This window comes from Chenopodium quinoa, unplaced genomic scaffold, assembly GCF_001683475.1.
Source record: "Chenopodium quinoa cultivar QQ74 unplaced genomic scaffold, ASM168347v1, whole genome shotgun sequence".
Classification (NCBI taxonomy): domain Eukaryota; kingdom Viridiplantae; phylum Streptophyta; class Magnoliopsida; order Caryophyllales; family Amaranthaceae; genus Chenopodium; species Chenopodium quinoa.
The window spans coordinates 4,043,930-4,066,587 of record NW_018744151.1 but is presented as its reverse complement, the minus strand read 5'-3'; the positions used below and the strand labels follow the sequence as shown (position 1 = coordinate 4,066,587).

Genomic DNA, 22,658 nt, shown 5'->3' with positions numbered 1-22,658 from the left:
TCCCCTTAGGGAGCCGACTGTTCCATTATCCCTTTCAAACTTAAGCAGCATAAGTGACGGGATTATAACAGCCTTGGAATTATTCAGGGTTGGTCGACCCAGAATCATGTTGTAGGCCGAGAGTTCCTCTACCACTAGGAACCGGACTACCATGTGTCGTCCTTCCCCTTTTTCGCCCAGGCGAATGGGTAGATCTACTCGTCCCAGTGGGTGGACGACTCCTCCTCCAAACCCTATTAAAGGGTGGGAGGCCGGATGTATGCAGTCCGTCTGATATTTCAGTTTTGACAGACATTTGCTGCTGATGAGATCTGAGGAGCTCCCGGTATCTATGAGGATTCGGCCAACTCTCTGGTTGGCCACTTTACATTCAATAACGAGAGGGTCGTCATGCGGCCCCCTTATTCCTCCTAGATCCTCTTCAGTGATGACAATCTCAGGAAATGTATATTTGGACGGCCGTTCTTGGTGAACGGAATTTACATCTAACCGCCTTATATTATCTTTGTTGCCCCTAATAGTGGGGCCGCCTCCTGAGAAGCCGCCTGCAATGGTGTAGACGACTGCATCATCTGTATCGGAACTGTCGGCCTGTTGATTCTTTTTGGCCGACTGCTTTTTTGAGGAAGTGTTCCCCGTAGATTTCTTGACATAAGTGTCAAGATCACCTTGATCAGCCAAGCGGTCTAGGTACCGCATGAGACTGATGCAGTCATTGGTGTGATGACCAACGTCATCATGATAAGCACAGATTTTGTCTTGGTTCCGGTTGCTTGCAGAACCCTTCATGGGGAGCGGCTTCTCAATTGAGAGCCGTCCCTTTATTTCTTTTAGGATAAACTGGTTATCCTTGTTAAACACATACTTCGGGGAGTATGGTTTGAATTCTTTTTTCTTTTTCTGAGTCGGCTGTTTAGAGGAATCAGCCGCCCAGACCTCTTTTCTTTTCTCATCTTTGTTGGACGACTGTTTCTGTCGTCCCTCTCTTTTGTCGAACCTCTTCCCGTCCGACTGTTTCATCGTACACAGATCAGTCGCCTGTATATAGGCTTCTGCTTCAATCAAGGCCTCTTGAAGAGTCGCCACCCTTTTTCGAACTAAATCAAATTTGAAGGTAGACCCGTCTTTGAGACCTCTAAAAAAGTCAGTATAAGCTACCTCATCCGGTAACCCTTGAATCTGTATTCTCATCAGGTTGAACCGCCTGATGTAGGAACGAAGCCCCTCCTTCTCGCCCTGCTGAATTGTTCCCAAATCAAGGGTCGTTTTCTTCGCAGGGATGTTCATTGCGAAGTTGGAGGCAAATAAGTAAGCAAGCGTCCTGAAGCTGTTTACACAACCAGTCGACAGGTTGCCGAACCATTGCTGTGCAATTCCCTTGAGAGTCGCTGGGAAACACTTGCACCAAGTGGGATCATCCAACCCTTGAAGGTACATCAGGTTGGTGAATGCCATCAGATGGTCTTCTGGGTTAGTAGTGCCGTCATAGGCGCCTACTAGAACATTTTTTACTTTGGCCGGCTGAGCGGCTTCAGTAATTTCCTTGGAGAAGGCCGACGGCTGTTCACCAAGTCTAAGCAGCCGTAGCTGCCAGTCCATAGGTTGGACGTTTTTTGCTGCAGGTCCACCAAATGGAGGTGGCTGCATAAAATACTGTTGTTGCGGCACAAATGGTAAGTTTGGTACCGCCTGGGCACTATGAAAGCCGGACTGACGGGAGGTGCCGCCTGACTGACTCTCATGGTACGACTGAGTATGCCTCATCGAGGCATTTCGCAAACTGTCCTGAAAATTTGAAGTAGAAGTCGACTCTGATAATCGGTCACTCTTCTTCTGCTCTAGCAGGAGCCGAGCATCTGTGAACGTTTGCTTTGACCCGTCCGCCTGAATATGACGAACCGGTTTCCTATTTCCCGTAGGATAACGGAGTTTTGTAAAATCAAGAGCAGGTGGCTCCCGCTTCTTGGATTTAGGATGGGGAGTCGCCTCTCGCCCTTGAACTGGCTTCCTCTTCAGTGAAGTGGAAGGTTTCTTGGCCGACTGCTCTTTGACTGAAGCAGGCGGTTTTTTGTTGATCAACTCTTGAATCTCTCCCTTGAAGTCCCTCATGAAGGTCATGAGTTCGTTCCTTGTGATGGGAGCAGACCCGTCAGTCGGCTGTTGCCGAGCAAGCGGTGCGCCTGCTGGCTCGCTTCCTGTTTGAAGATGCTCCCGTTCCCTCCTTTCGGTATGGCGGGTACGTCGGGCCCTTAGGGTCCCGTCTGGAGCTGTATGAGTTTCAACTTCAAATTCACTTTCGGTATCATGGTCCGACTGAACTTGAGGGTCGTCTAGGGGACGCCTCTCTTCTGGAGTCGGTACAGACTTGGATGCCATCTCTGAAGTACTCTCCCCACAGACGGCGCCAAATGTTTCGGGATTTTCTGATGTCCTGCGGGAGAGTTACAATTCCGAGACTGGAACCGGACGCCTGTACCTGCAAAATAACGGAGACTCCTGAGAGCTCCGCCTCCAACGGTCAAGTTAGTACCTGACTAAGGAGTAATCAATACAGAAATTAAAGTAATGAGATCTCTCTAGGTGAGAGTGCTTAGTGTTGGTAATCTGCGTCGTTAGCGAGATTAGCCGGTTGTTGATGTTCCGTAATAACTCTGTTCTTCTCTGCTTGATTACTTTTTCCCTCCGTAATTAATGAGGATTAATTGAGTATTTATAGCCTTGAGAAGCGTGCCACTCTCTAGGTTTAAGGTAAACCTAGGGCTGATCGGGCCTCTAGACTGAGTTGGGCCTTGATGGCCGGTTTTCCCATTTGGCATGGGTGGACACGTGGCGCGTCTAAATTGGTCCGTAGAGGACGTATCTGTGATTGACACGTGGCAGGCTCCTGTTGGCCTTCGTGAAGGACACGTGGCGGAACCTGGTTGGTCCACTTGTCAGACGGTGATTGGTGGATAAAAATCCCCTAATCAATAGCTGCTGTAATCTTTAGGCGGGTGCAAATGCAATGTCTTGTCTCTCTCTTTTTGTCCGCGGATTTTATTATACCAAGTAGACATTACTACATTAGACAAGTGTGACTCGTTTTTGGATGTGTTTGTGTTAGCGGAAACAAGATAATGAGAGTGTACCATAATTTTCTCTCTCTCTCTACTTGTAATGTGCAACTGTGCATGGTACATTATCAGGTTAGTCCCGTGCAATACACGTTTTGATAATAAAAAAATTTACTAGGAGGTGCTTGGTTCGCGGAATCTATAATTAATTAATTAATCTTATAAAAGCCCCAAGCACCCCTACTGTAGCAATTTTACTGTTCCTTATGAACAGGAGATTGACGGTTTTGCCCTCCCCTGCCCTTAGCACCCTTCCTTGATTGACAGGGGTAGTTCGGTCATTTCGCTTTGACAATCCAGTTGTTCTGAATGAGCTGACGCGTGGCATTCATCTTTCTGATTAGCTATGTCTTCTTTCTTTTTCCATTGTTCCTTCCTGAATTCTACTTTCTTTTTCCATTTCGTTTATGTGTTTCCTTCTTAATTATTTCCTTCTTGATTATTTCCTTTTTAGTTGTTTCCTTGTTAATTATTTCCATTTTGAACGAGTGTTGCAGCGGTTAGTTCGATGGCGAGGTTTCATGGAGCTGCTGTAATTGCCATGGCTATTTTTGTCCTTTTGCTTAGGAGGGAAGCGTAACTCATTCTCTCTCTTTCGTTCCTGGTTAGCTGGGTCTTGTTTGCTTTTTTTTTTTTTTTTTGTTGATTTTAATTTTTTCCCTTCTTTTTAAATAGTTCGTTTCTTATTTTGTAAGGGTGTTGCATTAATCGTGTTTTGTAAGGGTGTTGCATTAATCGTGTTTTGGCTTCTTTTTTTTTTTTTTTTTTTTTTTTGGCAGCTGTTAATTTCATGGAGTGGTTTGATGGAGCTTCTTTGGTCGCAGCTCTGGATCTGGTTGTTGAGCAGTGTGAGGTGTGCTTAATTATTGTTTCTCATTTTATTGCGAATTAGTTTAATTATTGTTGAGTTTGATGATAGAAAATTGTGAATGAGCAGCCCATTGTTATGTTTTAGCTTAGCTAATAAAATTGTGAACAGAAAATTATATTCTTGTAGATTTCTCCTATAAATTAATTAAGGATTAACTTAGCCTCAATGAGTATGTTGGTGAAAATTTGGCTTTGGAAATTACTGTGGGAAAGTAACTTGGCTTTGGAGACTACACTGTTCAAATACAATATTTATACAGAATTGTCTGGTAGTGTATGTGTATATAAAATTTGATAGAGGGGTTTTACTGTGTATTTATTGTCCTTTTTTTTTCCGAGCTCTTTCCCAAATTAAAGTCAAGAAGAACCGCAATTCCCAAATTGCAGCCAAAGTTTTAAGAATTCCCATTCTACCGTCCACGTAAGCACTGGTTAAAAAACCGGTTTTTTTTTTTTTTTCCGGTCCAGGGTAAACCGCTACTTGAAGTAGCGGTTTCTTTGCAATAAACCGCCACTTCAAGTAGCGGTTTCTTAGTTTAAAACCGCTACTTGAAGTAGCGGTTTGTTTACAAAAAACCGCTATTTAATGTAGCGGTTTATTTTGGAAAACCGCTACTTCAAGTAGCGGTTTACTTTGAAAAACCGCTACTTGAAGTAGCGGTTTACCCTGGACTGGTTTTTTTTTCAAACTTGCATAATCACTCAAAAAAAAACCTGCAAGTTGTGTACCTGTAAAACATGAGATATATAGCATATTTTCAACACAACCACCATAAATAACAAGTTTATGAAGATCTAAGGAAGTCGAAATTGCAAAGTCGAATATTTTTCAATTGATTAAATATAACAAAATCCAATTCTAAGCATTTACAAAAAAATTAGTTTAGTTCCAAATTATACACTTAGCTCGGGCGTTGCTTCTTCCCATGAGGTGACGATGAAGATGATGCAGCTGTCTCCTCTGGAATGTCATCCAGGCCAACTCCAACCCCAGACGTAGTGTTGCTACGCCGTCGGTTTCTCTGATACTGGCGATGCACTAGTGGAGGAGATGTCATGATAGTATGCTGAGAAGGAGTCGGTGGACGGAAGGCACGTGCTGAATGGCCTCCACGATGAGGTGGTGGTCTGATCGGCATAGTGTGCACAGTAGAAGATGAAGACGTGGACGGTCGAGGCTGCTGAATAAGGTGTGACTGCCCCACCCTAGACAAGGTTTGGCCACAAAATGATGTAAAACCCTGCATCGTCTGTATGGCAAATGGTATAGCCGTCTCTGGTGGCAAGTGGGAGATGGTCTCAGTAGCTCCCGATAGCTGGACGTGCAAATCAGCAAATGCATGTGCCTACATTTAAGTGTAGTTTTAATGTTAGTAAAATGAAATCAAAAACGTAAGAACTAGATTGAAATGAAGTGAAGTTCATACAAGCAGGAGGTCCGAGGTAGCTGACTGGTAATGACTCGGGGGGCGCTCCTGCGAAGGTGGAGTAATGACCAGTCTCGTGATGCGACGGTACCAAGCCATGTACTCTGTCATGGCCGGGGAAGAAGTCCCAGTGAACGGGTATCCCTGGACGACTAATGCCTCTCGTCGACTCCACTCGTGTACATGGTCCGAATGCCGAATCTCCCAATTACGCTGTCCCCTTCGATCCTTCCTGTGTAGAGCAACGTCCGTGTCTACATCCTGTGGGATCGGCTGGTCTAACCCGAACTGACGAAGGACTCGGTCTGGGAGGTGGAACTCAACGACGTCAAAGCATATCAGAGGTGCCCGTGAACGCCAAATGTGCATGTCTGAGCGACAAATCTCCGGAAGTCGATCCATCACCGCCTCAGTATATGGCTGCCAAATCATCTAATTCCCAAAACAAGTATGTCAACATGTATATGACTAACATAATGGAAGAAATACAATGCACAAAAAAAAAGAAACACCGATTGTACCTGGTCCTCGCGCTGATGGTCAAACGCATCTCTGTAGTATGGTAGTCCAGAAGCAGTATGCGCACACGATAGATGGACACGTAACCACCTGTAAAGACATGTTAATAATAATTCTTGAAAGATAGAATTGTAAGAACATGAACTTGAAGCAAACATTGTACCTGCACGCCAAAGGGTCAACACCTCGCTGATGCTGAGTCCCCAAAATGTCATCCTCATCCTCAGCCTCAGGGTCCTCCTGTGGCGGATCTCGAGGCCTCCTAATGTATGGTCGGCCAATAGTAATATGCTCCCACGACCACAACTGTAGTAGGATGAGCGGGCCTCCAATCTGTCTTGAATCTCGCTGACATCCTCGACATAGCTGCCGATACAAAAAACCAAGAGTCGCACTCCCCCAGCTGTAGGTCGAAGCTGTCCCCCAGTCTCGAAGGAACGACAAGTAGTAGAGTGACACAACATCGCCACTCTTGTCGGCGAACAGAATAGATCCCATGAGAGTGAGAATGTAAGCACGGCTATGGCGCTGAACTGTCAAGTCATCAGCTCCCTCTGGCATCTGTGAGAAGTGACGTCTGAGCCACGTCAACTTCAAAGTAGATCCCTCCAGAAACGGCTTACCGTTATCATCATGGCCAGGTCGAACTCCCAGCAACTCCTCAACTAGGTCATGCCATCCCTCAAATGGAGGTCCAATGACAGGAGGGCCGTGCACTCTCAGACCTAACAGGACGGAGACATCCTGTAAAGTAATGGTGGCCTCACCTACCACTAGGTGGAAAGTATGTGTCTCCTGCCTCCACCTCTCAACCAACGCCGTAAGAAGAGATCGATCAAGCAAAAACCCTCCTCCCAAAATCCTATGTACACCGTAAAACCCAGCAAGCCTAACGTACTCTAGTACTCCGCCATCTACCCTCCACTCACGTCCCACGCTGACCATATGCTCCCTAACTGAGAGAACTCTATCAGCTACGCCACTCCAAACATCGTGGCTCCTATGGGAAGTCTGCAAGCGTAGAACAGATGGATCAACTGGGCCTGGACGAATCACCGGCTCCATGGGACCTACACGATAACAAAAAATTGAATTAATGAACAATTGCATTGCAACAGAAGAACTCTGAGTCACAGCAATCCACATAGCTCTAACAGCGTTGTCGTCATTTAACGGAATTGCAACATATGCCCCGGCCATAGGATAACGCATAACCACCTTCAACTCCACACCTCTAGGATCAACACTCAATTCTTCATATAGCTTGTTCAGAACTTGTGAATATGTCATCGCAGAATGTACAAACACAAATTTTTGATTCCCACCCCTATACGTTATATCGCTATCTTTGTGGACAATTTCTCCACCCCAATAGCAATATAGAGGGTAGTTCGGAACCTCCATGTTTCATTCTAGAAAAGACCATTATTAATCAAAGATATTAGATTGCAAAAATTCATTAACAGTGTGGCAATGTCCTAACATCAAGCAAGCAAACTACACAATTATAGCAACCTAAACTGAGCTATGAAGGTCTTAATACCTCTTGAAGCTCAACATGGGCATAAGTCATGACTACATGTACTTTGAGCTCATGTACTTTGTGTATAGAAGCTCTATTTTCACTTTCAAAATCAGCAATTATAGCAACCTAAACTGAGTAATGTGATCGAAACCATTAATAATTCTACAAGGGTTATATGTAAGGTAAGTAAATCAACAACAACAACCAAAACCAACCACAAACATACATACAATTCTGAAACTCAATAACAACAACAATAAACAAGAACACTAACAACAACAACACAACCAAAACCGAAACTCAATAACAACAATAATAAACAAGAACACTAACAACAACAACACAACCAAAACCAACAACAACAACACATACATACAATTCTGAAACTCAATAACAACAACAAACTCAATAACAACAACAAACCCAATAACTGAATACAAAAAATAATTAGGGCACTTACCACAAACAAGAAGATCAGCACGTTTCTTCTGAAATTAGCGAAGCCGACCACTAAAGTCGAACCCTCGGCGTCAACAGCGGCGGCCTTCGTTGCTGAGGAATGCTCCGGCGGCGTCGGTGGATTCCTTGGCTGCGCCGGCTTCCGTTGAAGGAGGTGTGATTTTGGTGGAAGGCGTGGATGGGATTTTGGTGAGAAGACGAAAATGAAAGAGGAAAGTGAAATCGGGAAATTATACCTGCTAGAAAACCGCTACTTGAAGTAGCGGTTTATTAAACAAAAACCGCTACTTGAAGTAGCGGTTTATTAAAAAGAAACCGCTACCTGAAGTAGCGGTTTATTAGTAAAAACCGCTACTTCAGGTAGCGGTTTTGCTGTAGACCGGATTTAAAATTTCTTCCCCCTGAACCGGTGACGTGGACGGTACTTTGGGAATTCTTAAAACTTTGGCTGCAATTTGGGAATTGCGGTTCTTCTTGACTTTAATTTGGGAAAGAGCTCTTTTTTTCCCTGGGGAGATTAAAAAATGGTTGCTTTTTTGGTGAATAATAGAAATATATGTTCTTTTAAGTTGCATGTGTATTATTTAATAGTTTTTAGAGGATAGATATTTGTTTATGATGTACTGGATCAATTTATATGGTGTAGCTTTTTTGGCTAATAAAATATAATATATATGTCCTTTGCTTTATTCTTTGCTTTCAACTTCTGTATTTATATGTACTGCATATTTGGTTTGCTTTCATTTCTTTTTACATTTCTGGCTTGCTCCTTCTTTATCCTCTGACAAAAAAAAGGTTGGTTTGTGAAACTTTGTTGGGGTAATTGTTTAGCTTGTAATTATCTCATAAAAATGTAATGTGATTGCTGAAATTCCACATGGATCTCAATTATACAGACAACATTGGATAATGACTTAATGAATTTTGAACTTTTACGCTATCACCTGGACATACATTGAACTACAATTACTTACTTTACAATTATGAACTTCATACTAATAATCTAAAACGAGTTATTTAAAGTTAATATAGATTTCTGGAACCTTGAATTTGGTTAGATAGCTTATTTTTTTTTTATTTTCTGTGTTTTCTGTTCTCTCCTTTTTCTTTTTAATTTTTTTTTTGAAAAATTAATTGAAAAAAAAAAACATAATTATTGTAGGTCTGTGCAGTTGGAGCGGTGTTGTTAAAATTGCTTTCTGCTATTGTTGGTAAGTTTGTTGAGATCTTTTAAATTAAGATTTTACAAGGTCACTTAGTTTTCTTAGATGTGTTGACTTTGGCTGTAATTTGATTGTAGTTTTGATTTAGTGGATCTGTATGTTTCTTTAATTTTAATTTTTGCCGGTTACAGGTTATGGCTATTCAGTCAAGAAAAATTGCCATTCCATTTCAACCTCTTTTAGGTCAATTGGTTGACTGTTTAAATTTTCCTAAACCAATTTATGGTTTTATAGATAAGGATAGGAACAATGCCTGCGTTTGTATTAGAACTGAATGTGGCAAGTCTGAATTTGTATTTTTCGGTGGGGAGGCTAATACAGTTCAGGAGTCGCAAGAAAGGGCTGCTCAAAAAGCTGTGCAAAAATTGATGAGCCAGTTTGGGGTGCAGGTGAGTGATTTTACATCCAATAGAGCAAGGATGTATCAGCTATGCAGTAAGCTTTTTAAGCATAAGGTTGTTGAGTTATGTCGTGAGAAAGGAATAGAGATGCCTACCGCTCAAAAGAATTTGGGAAAAAAACCATCTAATGAAGTTATCCATGTGACAATTGATTTTGTGAGCTTTTTAGGAGCTGTTGTTACAAGGACTGGAGCAGAGGTGAGTCCATTAGAGACTATTTGGGTTGAAGATTTGGGTTTTGTGTCTTGGCTAACAGTGTCTTGCCCACATAATGGAGCTGAAATGGAATGCATATATAGTGATCCTTGTCCTGAGGTAACTGGTGTAAAGCAAAAGGCTGCTAAAAGAGCTATTCATTACCTGGTGACTAAGTATAGCTTAGAGATCATTGATGCTAATTATGGTGCAGCTTTGGAGAAGAGTGTTGCTTGTAATGCTTTTAAGAGTAGGTTTTACCAGTTAAAGGAACACTTGGCTGCCAGAGAAGAAAACTTTGCTGGTGATGAATGCTTGACTCCTACTTCTGAAAGGTTTCAGATACCTAAGGTTGGTGTGCCTCCACCAGCTCCAATGAAAAGACGCTCTGCTACGCCATTAGATGCTGCATCTTCTTCTACCATTAGAGTTTCCGAGCCTTTGGTTTCTGGCATACCTGAACTAGAGACTGTTTGGAAGCGCACAAAGTTTGCTTATGTTATTTGGAGTCTTAGTTTAGTATTTTGGGTAGCAAGATGTTTGCCTGATTAAAGGTGTTTAGGTTTAGTATTCACATATGCCTCATATTATCTAGATTTCTATCTTTCCTTTTGTTTTAAAGCTTAAGTCTAAGAGTAGTGATTGTTGAAATATTTCATTAGAAAATAGACTTGTATGCTGTAACTGAAATCTAATGTAATGTGTATTTTGAGTAATTAATGGATGCACTTTTGATTTGCATGTTGGTTCAAGAATATTTTATAATTTTACTGTTTATTGCATGGCTTCTTAATTTAATAATACTCTTTTGTGTTTGATGTTATGTATGTTCAGCACATTACATTTGCCTAATAGCCTGAGTTTATGCACCAGACATTTGTCATGTAGGCATCCTCTATAGTTTTAAAATCTATCTGAAGTTGTCGTATAAGGTTTTTGTTTTTGTGTAATGCTTCTGTTATTGTTTTTTGTGTTTGTTAAGAATGAAGAAATAAGGATTGACTAAATTATAATCTGAAAGTTTTAAAATGTCAGATAGTTCATTCAGTCCATAAAGTTTTGTTAATGTAGGAAAGGAATTGGCGCAGCTTGCTCTTGCGGCTGGGTTTTCAGATGCCAAATTTTATGAGATTGCTGACGGACTAATTGGAAATCTGGTGGTAATTCAATAAGTGGGTCCTTGTCTATTACATCATAAATACGGCATTCTGATAAATTGGTGAATTATTAGCTTTTGTTTTACCTTGTCATCTTTTTATCTGTTTAATTACATACTGGATAATTTGTAAGTGTAATGAGTCTAATTATTGGTTCATATGACTTCTTTGCTAACCTAGCATATATTTGCATTTAGCATCTTTTGTCTTGGGGATTGAAGAGGGATTTTTTAGAGTAGATGAAGAGAACCTTTGAACATCCATAGAGTAAATAAATTGGTTAAACTTCCTCCGTTATTTTTAGATGCATCACTTTAAAAATGAAGGACTACTAGGCAATTTTTGGAGTACAGAGAGATAGAGAGAAAAAATAAAGAGGGCTCATGTAATGTAGGAGAGATAGAGAGAATTTATTAATTAAAAGGAAATTGATGCAAATATTGTTAGTGATATGCAGATACCATTAATAAGATACAAAGCAATGTAGTGGATTAGTAGAATTCATTTTGTTTTGTTTTGTGGCATTGAAAATAGGGGGGTATTGCAATTAGAACCTGAGATCAGTGTCAAATTCAGGAATTACTGTACAACAATTAGAACCTGAGATCAGTGTCAAATTCACAGAATTTTAAGCAGAACAAATATTGAACAGGTAAACATCTACTTAGAATCATTGAGAGAAATGTGCAGGTTAATGTATCAAGTTGATAGAATTTTTGTGGATTTAATTTGCAGAGCCTCTCATTTTACAGACCAAAAAACATCTTCTGAACTGCAGCTTCGGAGAATTAAATATGTTTTCTTTTTACAGTAAATGACATAAACAGGAATCATCAATATCCTGTGCGCATTGTTGAGATAGCTTGATCTGCACCAAAGTAATATGGGTATGTCTGAAAATTGACATGATGTTTAGGAAGGATTTTTTTATATATGCTCATTGCTATACTCATTTATGATGTTTGTTTAATGTTTAAAATACTGAGTTATTGCTTTTAATATGTATATGATAGCTGATGCACCTGTTAACTTTATGAGACCATCAAGTAAAGGGCGGAAATCAAAGCGAATAAGTGATTTGATATCAAATCATAATTCTTCTAGGTAAAGTACATGACTTATAATAATGGATTTTATTTTTTGTGAAGCAAATTCATAAACTCTTTATGCTTTGCACAGTCAAGCAGAACAGTCAAAGTCCAAAAAGGCAAAATCAAGACCTTCAAAATATACTATACTTGAAAGTGGGTATTTTTCCTTGGTTTAGGTTTATAAAGTGAATATATATGTAGTGCTATTTAATCGGACCTGGTGTAATTTTCTCTTCGTACCTCTACAGAAAGACCCGTGTCTCTTAGAGTTACACCATCAAATGCACAGAGTTCAAAGCAGCTAAGGGATGCTGCTAAAAGTAAGCCTTGGTAGAGATTTCAGTTAATAGAGTTAACACTTATATGCTGTTGCACAATACAATTATCTTAGATATCCTTTTATACTATTACAGAAACCCCTGCAGCCACTATAGGAAGACCATTACCTACGCAACCCTTAGAATTATCTCCGCCTACCTACTGTGTTGAGTGTGGGGCTAAAAAGTTTGCGTTTGAAACCCTGCATTTCTGCTGTGGCAATGGTGATATTAAAATAGTTGCGAATGAATATCCCCCTGAATTAGTGAGACTTTTTACTTCAAGAGATGAAGATGCTGTGCATTTTAGAAAGTATGCTCGATTATACAATAACCTATTTGCCTTTAGTTCAATTGGAGGTAAAACTGACAGAGAAACATACAAAGGTATATATGTCTTTAAATTACATGGCCAAATATATCATTCTGTACCAGACTTAATACCAGATGAGAATGGTCCAAAGTATCTACAACTTTATTTCTATGATGGCCAAAATGAATTGAAACACAGAACAAATTGCTTTCCTGAATTAAGACAGGATGTTATTGACAAATTAATGCAAATAACTAAAGATAATCCATATGCAAGATTTTTCAGATCTTTGAGAGAAGTAAATGTCGATGAAAGTACTAACATTATAATAAATTCAAACACTGTGCCAGATCAAAGGGTGTATAATGCTCCCACTTCAGATGAAGTTGCAGTTATCTGGCCTGATAGTGTTTCATCAAGTCAAAGTTCATGGCCACATGTTCTTGTGACAGCAAAATCTGCGAAATCCCATCGGATTGCCCATTTTTATGGGTGATATGACCCTTTACAGTATCTCCTGCTATTTCCAAGAGGTGAATGTGGTTGGCATCAGGGTCTAAAAAAAAACTTCTTATGGTGGAGATAGGCAAGTGGCAGCAGAACCTGATCCTATTCAATCATGTGCAGTGAACACTCCAGCAGATTTTCTAGATGCAGAAGCTGCTCGTAAGTTCCTATCAAAACTATGGGATTTTTTGGTTAATTGCTTCTTCGCCTATGTTCCCTTAAAATATGCTTAGTTTGAATTTTTTTTTGGATTTTAATGTATATAGGAGCTTCCGGAAGACATACGAAAGCTGATAAGAATATCTCTGCAAGGGAGTACTATGCTTATAAGCTTCAAATTAGACCAGGAAACATGCTCTTAAGAGCAGGCTGTGCATTTCTGCAATACATCACAGATATGTATATCAAGGTTGAAAATACAAGGTTAGATTTTTTCCGGCAAAATCAAGATACAATAAGAGCAGATCTTTATAAGGGTATTCTTGACACAGTAGAGAGTGGACAGACAAGTGCAGCTAATGTTGGTCATAAATTCATTTTACCACCATCATTTATAGGAGGCCCTCGTGATATGAAAAGGAGATATCTGAATGCAATGGCTCTTGTGCAGAAATACGGGAAGCCAGATCTCTTCGTCACTATGACATGCAATGCAAATTGGCCAGAGATAAAAGCCGAACTAGAGCCCGGTGAGACTGCCCAAGACCGACCTGATTTAGTTGCTCGTATATTTCGGGCGAAGTTGATTGCTCTGAAAAAAAAAATCAAGAAAGACATGGTATTTGGAAAAGTGGCAGCGATGATATATGTTGTAGAATTTCAGAAAAGAGGATTGCCGCATGCTCATTTCTTGTTGATTCTAGAACATCAGCATAAGATGAAATCTCTTGCTGATTATGATAGGTATGTTTGTGCAGAGATACCTCCTGTTACTCAGCCTGAACTGCGTAAGATTGTATTAAGGCATATGATGCATGGACCATGTGGCTAATTAAATCCAGAGTGCCCTTGTATGAGAAAGAAGGATAATGTCTTTTCTTGTAAAAATGGATATCCAAAACAATTCACCGCACAAACAACGACAAATAAAGATGGTTATCCTTGTTATAAGAGAAGTGATATTGGAGAACAAGTGAAGGTCAGAAATGCCGAGTTAGATAATCGATGGGTTGTACCTTATAACCCTTATCTCGCAGAACTCTTTGATTGTCATTTAAATGTAGAGGTTTGTTCGACTAAAAAAGCAGTGAAATATTTATATAAATATGTTTACAAAGGACATGATCGAGTGCCCTTCAATATTTCGGCTGAAGATAGAAATTCTAGAGATGAAATTGCTCAGTTTCAGTCAAGAAGGTGGGTGTCACCGTGTGAAGCGGCTTGGAGAATTTTCGGGTTTGATTTATTTGAGATGCATCCACTAGTCTTACCTCTGTCTGTTCATATTCCAGACATGAATACTGTCTGTGTACGCCCGTATGAACGTCTTGATATAGGTATTGCAAGTGGTGTTTATGCAAAGACTCAATTAACAGAGTTCTTTCGTATGAATGCAGCTACTGATAATGGTCTTGGTTACTTATATGGAGAATTTCCAGAACACTATAATTGGGATGCTTCAGCAAAAACATGGTCCAACCGACAAAATAAAAACTCGATGGTTGGCCGTTTAGCTTTTGTGGCTCCTTCTGAAGGTGAACGCTTTTACCTTCGACTACTATTACTGAATGTCAGGAGTCCAAAATCTTTTACAGACTTACGCACAGTTCAAGGTTATGTATGTGCAACTTTCAAGGAAGCATGTCTTAAAGCTGGCATTTTGGAAGAAGATGATGCTGCAAGCATTTGTTTGGCTGAAGCAACTGAAATTCAGCTCCCCGGGGCTCTGCGCCGATTGTTTGCAACTGTTCTTATATTTTGCCAGCCGAGTAATCCGGCAGAACTATGGCGCAAATATTATCCTGCATTGTCAGAAGATTTTGCACAAAAGTACTCTGGTGCAGAAAGCAAAATTAAGAAACTAACTGTAAGATCAGTGGAACAACATTTAGAGGCTATGGGGAAGTCATTATGTGGCTGTGTTCTAGCTGTTTTAATGGATAACAATGATACTGAAATTGATAGAACAAAAGACATTCAAGATGCACTAGATGCTCCGATTCCTCAGGCTTGTATAGACAGCCGAAGCTTGCTAAATCCAGCACAAAAGGAAATATTTACATGTATCATGCAGCATATAGTGGAAGGAAAACCAGGGGCATTTTTTGTAGATGGTCCTGGTGGGACTGGCAAAACATTCTTATACAATGCACTTTATGCTGAGATCCGCCTTATGAATAAGATTGTTTTGCCAACAGCTACATCAGGAATAGCCGCAGCAAATATCCCGTTTGGTAGAACGGCACACTCAAGATTCAAGATTCCAATGGATAGTGATGCTTCATTAGCCTGCAGCGTTTCTAAGCAAAGTAGTTTAGCAACATTAATAAAAGAAATGGCTCTTATAATATGGGATGAAGCATCAATGGCAAACAAACAAAATCTAGAGTCTTCTAGACCTTCTGTTACAAGACATATGCAATAATGATGTAATATTTGGTGGAAAGGTCATTGTCTTCGGTGGAGATTTCCGACAAGTGTTGCCTGTTGTCCCTAATAAGACTCAGAGAGAAGCTGTTGAAGCAAGTGTAGTGAGTTCTTATATATGGCAGCATTTAAGAAGATTCAGGTTAACTGAGAACCTAAGAGCCAAGGAAGATCCTTCATTTTGTCAATTTTTGCTTGCACTAGGAAACGGTGAATTGCAAACTTTGGAAAGTGATTTTGTTGAGTTGCCTTCGCAAATAGTGCAGACTTTCCAGCCTGATGATGATCCAATAGTTGGATTACTTGAATCTTCTTTTCCGGAACTTGGTTCAGACACTTTAGATCCTCAATTTTTTTCTAAAAGGGTTGTTCTGACACCTATTAATGAGGATGTCGATAATATAAACTCTTTCATGATTGAAAGATTCCCGGGGGAAGCCATAACTTATACAAGCTATGACAGTATTCTAGATGATAGTAGCAGTGTATATCCTACAGAATTTCTAAATAAACTATGTCCGGGAGGAATGAGTCCTCACAATCTTGTGCTAAAAAAAAAACTGCCCATCAATATTGCTCAGAAACCTTTTTCCCTCTTCGGGTCTATGTAATGGAACACGCCTTATATGTAAAAGGTTTTTGCCCAATTTAATTGAGTGCGTGATTTCTGTCGGGCAGTATCAAGGGGAACATGTTTTTATACCCAGAATCAAGCTCAGGCCATCAAGTTCTCAGAAATATCCTTTCCAATTTCAGAGGAGTCAATTTCCCATCAAACTGAGCTTTGCAATGACCATTAACAAGTCACAGGGGCAGACTTTAGATCAAGTGTTGGTTTATCTTCCCCGTTCATGTTTTTCACATGGTCAATTGTATGTGGCTCTTTCACGGGCACGATCTGCCGATAAAGTGAAGGTTATATCAGTAGCTCCTTCTTTACAGCGTTCAAAGAACTCTGTTTAAATGTGGTATCTTATAATGTCCTAAAGTTAGCAGGAGTCATCTAACCAACTATGCATTAACCAAGAAAAGTGAGTTTATTTTTCATTATGCAACACTTTTTTTGACACCAATAATCAGGTTAACAGTCCAAAGCAGCTTAAATTAATAGCTTATCATTTTTACATTGCAGGAAAAAGCTCTTCAAGAGAAGGATGGGCCAACAACTTATTGATGAGCCAAGCCTGTAAAAGCTATGTGCCTAATGATAAACTTACTAAGGTGAATTGCAAAGCCTTTTATATGTATAGGATACAATTCAAGTTGGAAATATTCTTAAATTAAAGCTTGGTTTATTTTACATTGCAGGAAGCTTGTATTTAGGAAATGAGGAGATATTTGTTCAACTTTAGGATGTTAAGATGCTAAAAAAACTCTACATTTTGGGGCCAAAAATTATTCTTCTGCTTGGTTTTTAGACCTATGTGGTTACACATTAGCCCACTAAGGTAAATTGTATAACTTATGTTTTGAAGCATGGAAAATAAGTTAATATTAAAAGCTATTCAGTATTTTAAATTTTATGTACATTTTTTTAGCAGAATTCCTAAAGTTATGCTTTGCTTATGACAGTGTATAAAAGCAATTCCCCTAAAAATAGGAAGATTGTTCCAAAAGATTTTACTGAATTGTGGTTGTCATAATTTGAGATTTGTCACATAAAAAAATCTACCATTATTATATTGTTTATAAAGGGACTTACCTTTTCCAATGTTTGAAAACTAATTAAAAAGTACAATGAGCAGCCCAAATTTCTTTTCCAGAAGTATGGGCTCAACAGTATAAACAGTGACAAGGATTAAAAAAAACCAATGGCTATTCAGAACACTGTTACTCAAACCAAGCACAATTCCTGTGCTCTATTTTCTATTCTTATATTCTGTCCTAGGTAATATAAAGGGATTTGCTACTTGGCCTTTCGGTTTTTCCACACAACAAAGCAAACTTACCAGAAACTTAATTAACCATGGAAGGTATAATTCTCTCTTTTACAACATTCCTTGCATTTTAGTTTAATTTTACTTGTGCATATTTTTATTCCTATAGAAATTTTTTGTGAGTTACTTGATTAGTTAGAATTAGCTAGATAAGTGATGAAAAATTATGCATTTCATAAAAAGCTGCTACTAACCAGAATATTACTGGAACCATTTGCATGCACAGATCAGAAATACAAAACAACAAGAGAGAAGCCAGAATATGTGTACTTGAATCAATTAAATGCAGCAAGCAAGGCTTATATAGTAAGGGTGGTTGTTGCTGAAAAAGGAAGGGACATACTATCTTCCAAAAAAACGGTCAGATTCCAGACTTTACTTCTAAAGGATGAAAAGGTATGCATTTATTACTTTATATGTGACTATCATACTAAATCTGCTACATTTATGATGCAATTGAAAAACTACACTGTAAAAAGGTTTCACATACTAAAATACTAGAATATTGAGAATAGTAAACCTTCAAAAGATCGCATTGATTAGCTAACATTCACATAAACAAGACTACTATTTTTAGATCATGTTTGAGTGCAGTTTAATTCATATCAGGCAATATGGTAGGCTGTACAATAATTATAGTAACAAATAATAAAAAACAGCTTGACTGATTATATTACTTTACTATTTTTATATCGTGATTTAGCTTTTAATATAATTTTAGTTATGCTGTAATCAATAATCATACTCAGATTAACATTTAGTTACCTGAATTATACTATAAATTACACTATAATGCAATTCCACTTATGTCTAAATGATAAAAATTCAAGTGAAATATTAGCTTTTTAGATTTATCTTACAATAAGAATAAAACCACCTTCTAATAACGCTACTCTACAGAGCTTAATGTTGTTAAAAGTTTTGAATGGCTGCTTATCATTTATAGTCAATTACATCAGTGATAAAGTAATTTTGTCTGAGCAACAATTATATTAAGCAAAGCACATATTGTATGCAATTTAAATCAAAGAGCAGTGACGCCTTATTCTCCCTACCTAACAACAAGGTATATATAGTTAACAATTTTGATGCATAACTATAATATAATGGTTATGGTCATTGAACTTAATTACTGATGTCTGCTTCACAGGGTAATAGAATGCGCGGTACTTTATTTGGCGATCAAATTGAAGCCTTTGATGAGGCATTACAGTATCTCGGAGAGTATGACATTTCTGCTGCGCCAATTAAATTCATTGACGAAAAATGGAGGACTGAACTTGATCAGTTTCCTTACCAAATGACTTTTGGTAGTAGAACTGTAATTCAGCCAGTACATCCAGAGCTTGGACCAATTCTGCCCAACTATCGACCAATAGCAAGTATACCTCGTGCGGTAGATCCTGATGAGAGATACGGTATAATGCACTTACTAAACAATCTCGCACCAAAGTTAGATAATTAAAAGGCTAACAAAGTTGTCTTAATTCACAGATGTCGTAGGTGTAGTGTTATTTGTAGAAGAGGAGCCGAGGAAAGTTGAAGCCAGAGATAGAAAGAGAGAAAGCTAGGTGCGAGAAATAGTCATCACTGATCAAAGGTTCATTTTCAAAGAACTAAATGTTCGGATATGCCAGATATATAATTTGGTACAAATTACAAATTAAGATCACTAAGAATATGCATTTCATGTAACAGCTGCGATCGACCGCTCACCATCTCAATGTGGAATGACCTTACGGCAGGAAAGTACTTCGACAAATTACCTACTTGGGAAGAAGCGTTCAAGGTTATAGGATTTACGGCTCTTAAACCATACACTCGTCGTGGTAAGACAGATATTACTATAACTTACGTAAATGGTTAATTGCGATGAATCAATGATCCCATCTTGGTTATATTAGGTTTTTTGATGAATTCTGCTATGTCCACTCGAATAATATATGAACCTGAGGGAGAACGAGCTCGTGTGGTGTCTGATTGGTAATTTCCTAAACCTAAACTAACAAAAATAATAGCCTTTACAGTGTGCTGATCTGCTCTTTAACTAACATTGTGTCAGGGCTAATCTCTTCCACCAGAGGTTAGTAGATAGACAAGCAAGAGTCTTAGATGTAAGATACCCAAGTGAAAACAAAAAAAATGTTTTTGCTGAACTAAAGCAGAAAAAGGTAAACATTAAGGAATTACTGCCTGTTTTCAGACGTTCATGCTAAACTATAATCAAGTATACAGATTCTAACTGATATTCATAAGTATAATGTACATGTAGCCAAGTAACACCTTGCAAGAAGAAACTTTATGGATTGAAGTGACTATTCAGGATGCTGAATTAGAAAAAGTGAATGCATATACGGGCTGCTCAAACTGCTGCAAGCGCACCAACCTTCCATTGTTGCTCTTCTTGTTTGAACAAAGAATGCATCTGCACTGAGAGGTATAAAACAAGTTTCCTTTTATATCCATTACTATTTATTAATATTCTACATGACAATGCTTACTTTACATTTGTACCAGAATTACGTTCAAATTTGAAGCTAGCGACACCACAGAAACTATGGCATTCACCACTTTCAACGATGATACAGAAAGATTATTCAGGAAAACTGCAGCTGAAATTTATGCCATTAAAGAATCGGTAAATTAATTTACGATATTCTTACCTTCTATTTACTTTCCAGCTTATATGTGCAGTTTAACCTTACAAAGAATGCTAAAAAAACTTTGCATTCAGAAAATTTTCAGCCTATATGTGCAGTTTAACCTTACAAAGAATAGTAAAAAAACTTTGCATTCAGAAAATTAGAGTTATAGGCAACAATATGCTTAGACTTAGGATTAATCAAGTTAAATTTAACACTTGAAATCTTCTCTACATAATTCATTATGTAAGACCAATATCGCAATCTACTTACATGAAATCAGTGCTTATACAGATTACATTTTTATTTTATATGAGTAACGATTCTACACGTGCTCTTTCAGTTAATTCTAATGCTTGCTGTTATAACAAAATCAACGCAGGATGATCACAACGCATTCAAGGCCATTCAAGACTTACTCAGCAGCACACCGTTCTATATTAAAGTTGGACCTACTTGGCACTTGGGTCAGAACAATGTGCTGGAGTGGACACTCAGAGCTATTGAGCTTAAAGAAAATCCTCACACCCATGAAGCTGAGCAACTATCTGCTGGTTACTTCAGCCAAGAAAAAGATGCAAGTGAAAAGGTTCCAGAGAACACTATTGAGTCAGGTAATTCTGAACCGTTCATTCCTACCCCAAACTTGAAGAAAAATTTTGACAAGCATACACAAGAAGAGCCTTACCCTGAAACACTTGACACCCCTCAGCAAAGTATTGAATCACTTAAGCGCAAGAAATCCTTAGGAAAAAGTCCTATGGAATTTGAAAGTGAAGAAAGCGAATCCCAAGTGCCACTATCACAAGTCGGGGCGAAAAAGAAACTTTGCTTTTAAATCCGAAGAAGGACATTGCAGGTCAAAATCCTACAATACCTTTGGCAAAGGATCGTGTTGAAGATGTAGCTGAGCCTCTGGGATCTGAGCACAGGCAAACCACACCAATTATTGTGAAGCTGAAAAGGTTAACAAGCCATCTGTTGAATCTGCCACCAAGGAAAAGTAGTCCCTGAACTACTAAGAAACTATATATGCTGCTAATGAAGTATTGAAGATTATCTACTTAAGGTGCACTACTTGAAAATCTTTTGCATATTAAATCTTTTGCTAGACTTTAAGTATATGGGCAACTATAAGAACTTCGCTTTCGCTGGAACAGTAGATCAGCATATTATGATAAGGACAATAGATAGTTGCCGAAAAATTTTATAAAAGCTCCAGCATCGTGTAGTACTAAACTTCAGTTTATCTCTAGAATTTCATGTATATAGGAATTAGGTGCTGTGGAGAGAAATCTTTTGAGGAGTTTTCCAGGAACAATAGCAATAGTTAATGTTCCTGGAAAACACCATACTAGGACTATATTCTAATGTACTACTAAATTAATGTGCATGTTAAAATATATCTATAAAAAATATACTAGTTTATGTATATTGCTTTTCGTGAAATTTATTACATTGCTTTTCGTGAAATTTATTACTATGATGTTTGTTTAAAGCTGCTTGAATTATGATCAAATAACTAACAAAATATTGAGAACAGTAAGTGTTTCGGGGTTTTCTGATGTCCTGCGGGAGAGTTACAATTCCGAGACTGGAACCGGACGCCTGTACTTGCAAAACAACGGAGACTCCTGGTGGTGGGAGCTCCGCCTCCAACGGTCAAGTTAGTACTTGATTAAGGAGTAATTAATGCGAAAATTAAAGTGATTGGGTCTCTCTAGGTGAGAGTGTTTAATTGCTTGTAATCTGTTTTTTTTAGCGTGATCAGCCTGTTAATCATGTAATCTCCCTTACTGAGGATTAAGGGAGGTATTTATAACCTTGGGAAACGTGCCAATCCTAGGTTTAGGTTAACCTAGGGCTGATTGGGCTTCCCTCGGAAATTGGGCCTAGGTGACCGGTTTTCCCATGTGTTATGGGAAGGACACGTGTCGTGTCGTAATTGGTCCAAGGTGGACGAATCATTGCTTGACACGTGGCAGACTCCTATTGGCCCATGTGACGGACACATGGCGGAACCTGATTGGTCCACTTGTCAGATGGTGACTGGTAGGAGCAAAATCCCCTAATCATTTGCCCCTCACAGGTGGCACGTGACTGGTCACGTGTTACCTGTGACAGGTGTCGCACTGTAACAGGCGACGACCTGCTACAGGTGTCACTCGGCGAAAGGCCGAGAGATTCTCCCGCCCAAATTATGAATTCTGGAAGTGACCCTTCGCCTTCTCACTTTGCCTATATAAAGGAGTATTGACTTCAGTCATTTTCACACTTGAGAACTTTGTGAGAGAACATTCGGACCCCTGAACTTGCTCTGACATTTTGGACCCTTTTTGCCTACCGCCTGCTATGACAAGCCGACTGCAAAGGATT

The 22,658-nt window shown here is 39.0% G+C and overlaps 2 protein-coding genes across 26 annotated transcripts; one reads left to right on the top strand and one right to left on the bottom strand.

The window, feature by feature from the left end:
* The first annotated feature begins 3,370 nt into the window (after positions 1–3,370).
* Positions 3,371–21,714, top strand: LOC110693657. 25 transcript variants are annotated; one of them, XR_002505636.1, is made up of 23 exons: positions 3,371–3,717; positions 3,893–3,966; positions 9,076–9,124; positions 10,804–10,904; positions 11,424–11,541; positions 11,701–11,776; positions 11,903–11,993; positions 12,069–12,133; positions 12,229–12,300; positions 12,961–13,276; positions 13,384–13,540; positions 13,728–16,734; positions 16,836–16,924; positions 17,012–17,676; positions 17,867–18,036; positions 18,791–19,058; positions 19,135–19,240; positions 19,339–19,469; positions 19,545–19,623; positions 19,703–19,811; positions 19,913–20,077; positions 20,158–20,278; positions 20,665–21,714. XR_002505636.1 is itself a non-coding variant. In XM_021870806.1 (11 exons), the coding sequence occupies exon 11, from the start codon at positions 14,130–14,132 to the stop codon at positions 15,699–15,701; it is 1,572 nt and encodes a 523-aa protein (XP_021726498.1). In that variant the 5' UTR covers positions 3,375–3,717; positions 3,893–3,966; positions 9,076–9,124; positions 10,804–10,904; positions 11,424–11,541; positions 11,701–11,776; positions 11,903–11,993; positions 12,069–12,133; positions 12,229–12,300; positions 12,961–13,276; positions 13,384–14,129; the 3' UTR covers positions 15,702–16,735. The 25 variants fall into 25 exon arrangements, 2 of the variants coding, with proteins under 2 accessions (XP_021726498.1, XP_021726499.1); XR_002505623.1 differs by having other exon boundaries at positions 3,375–3,717; positions 13,384–16,734; positions 17,012–17,151; positions 17,592–17,676; XR_002505638.1 differs by having other exon boundaries at positions 3,375–3,717; positions 13,384–16,734; positions 20,665–20,896; positions 20,995–21,714.
* Positions 4,677–8,439, bottom strand: LOC110693656 (serine/threonine-protein phosphatase 7 long form homolog). The gene is made up of 5 exons (XM_021870803.1): positions 7,915–8,439; positions 6,093–6,999; positions 5,932–6,019; positions 5,411–5,842; positions 4,677–5,329 (listed from the first exon to the last, which is right to left on the bottom strand). The coding sequence occupies exons 2-5, from the start codon at positions 6,992–6,994 to the stop codon at positions 4,886–4,888; spliced, it is 1,866 nt and encodes a 621-aa protein (XP_021726495.1). The 5' UTR covers positions 6,995–6,999; positions 7,915–8,439; the 3' UTR covers positions 4,677–4,885.
* Positions 21,715–22,658: the final 944 nt, after the last annotated feature.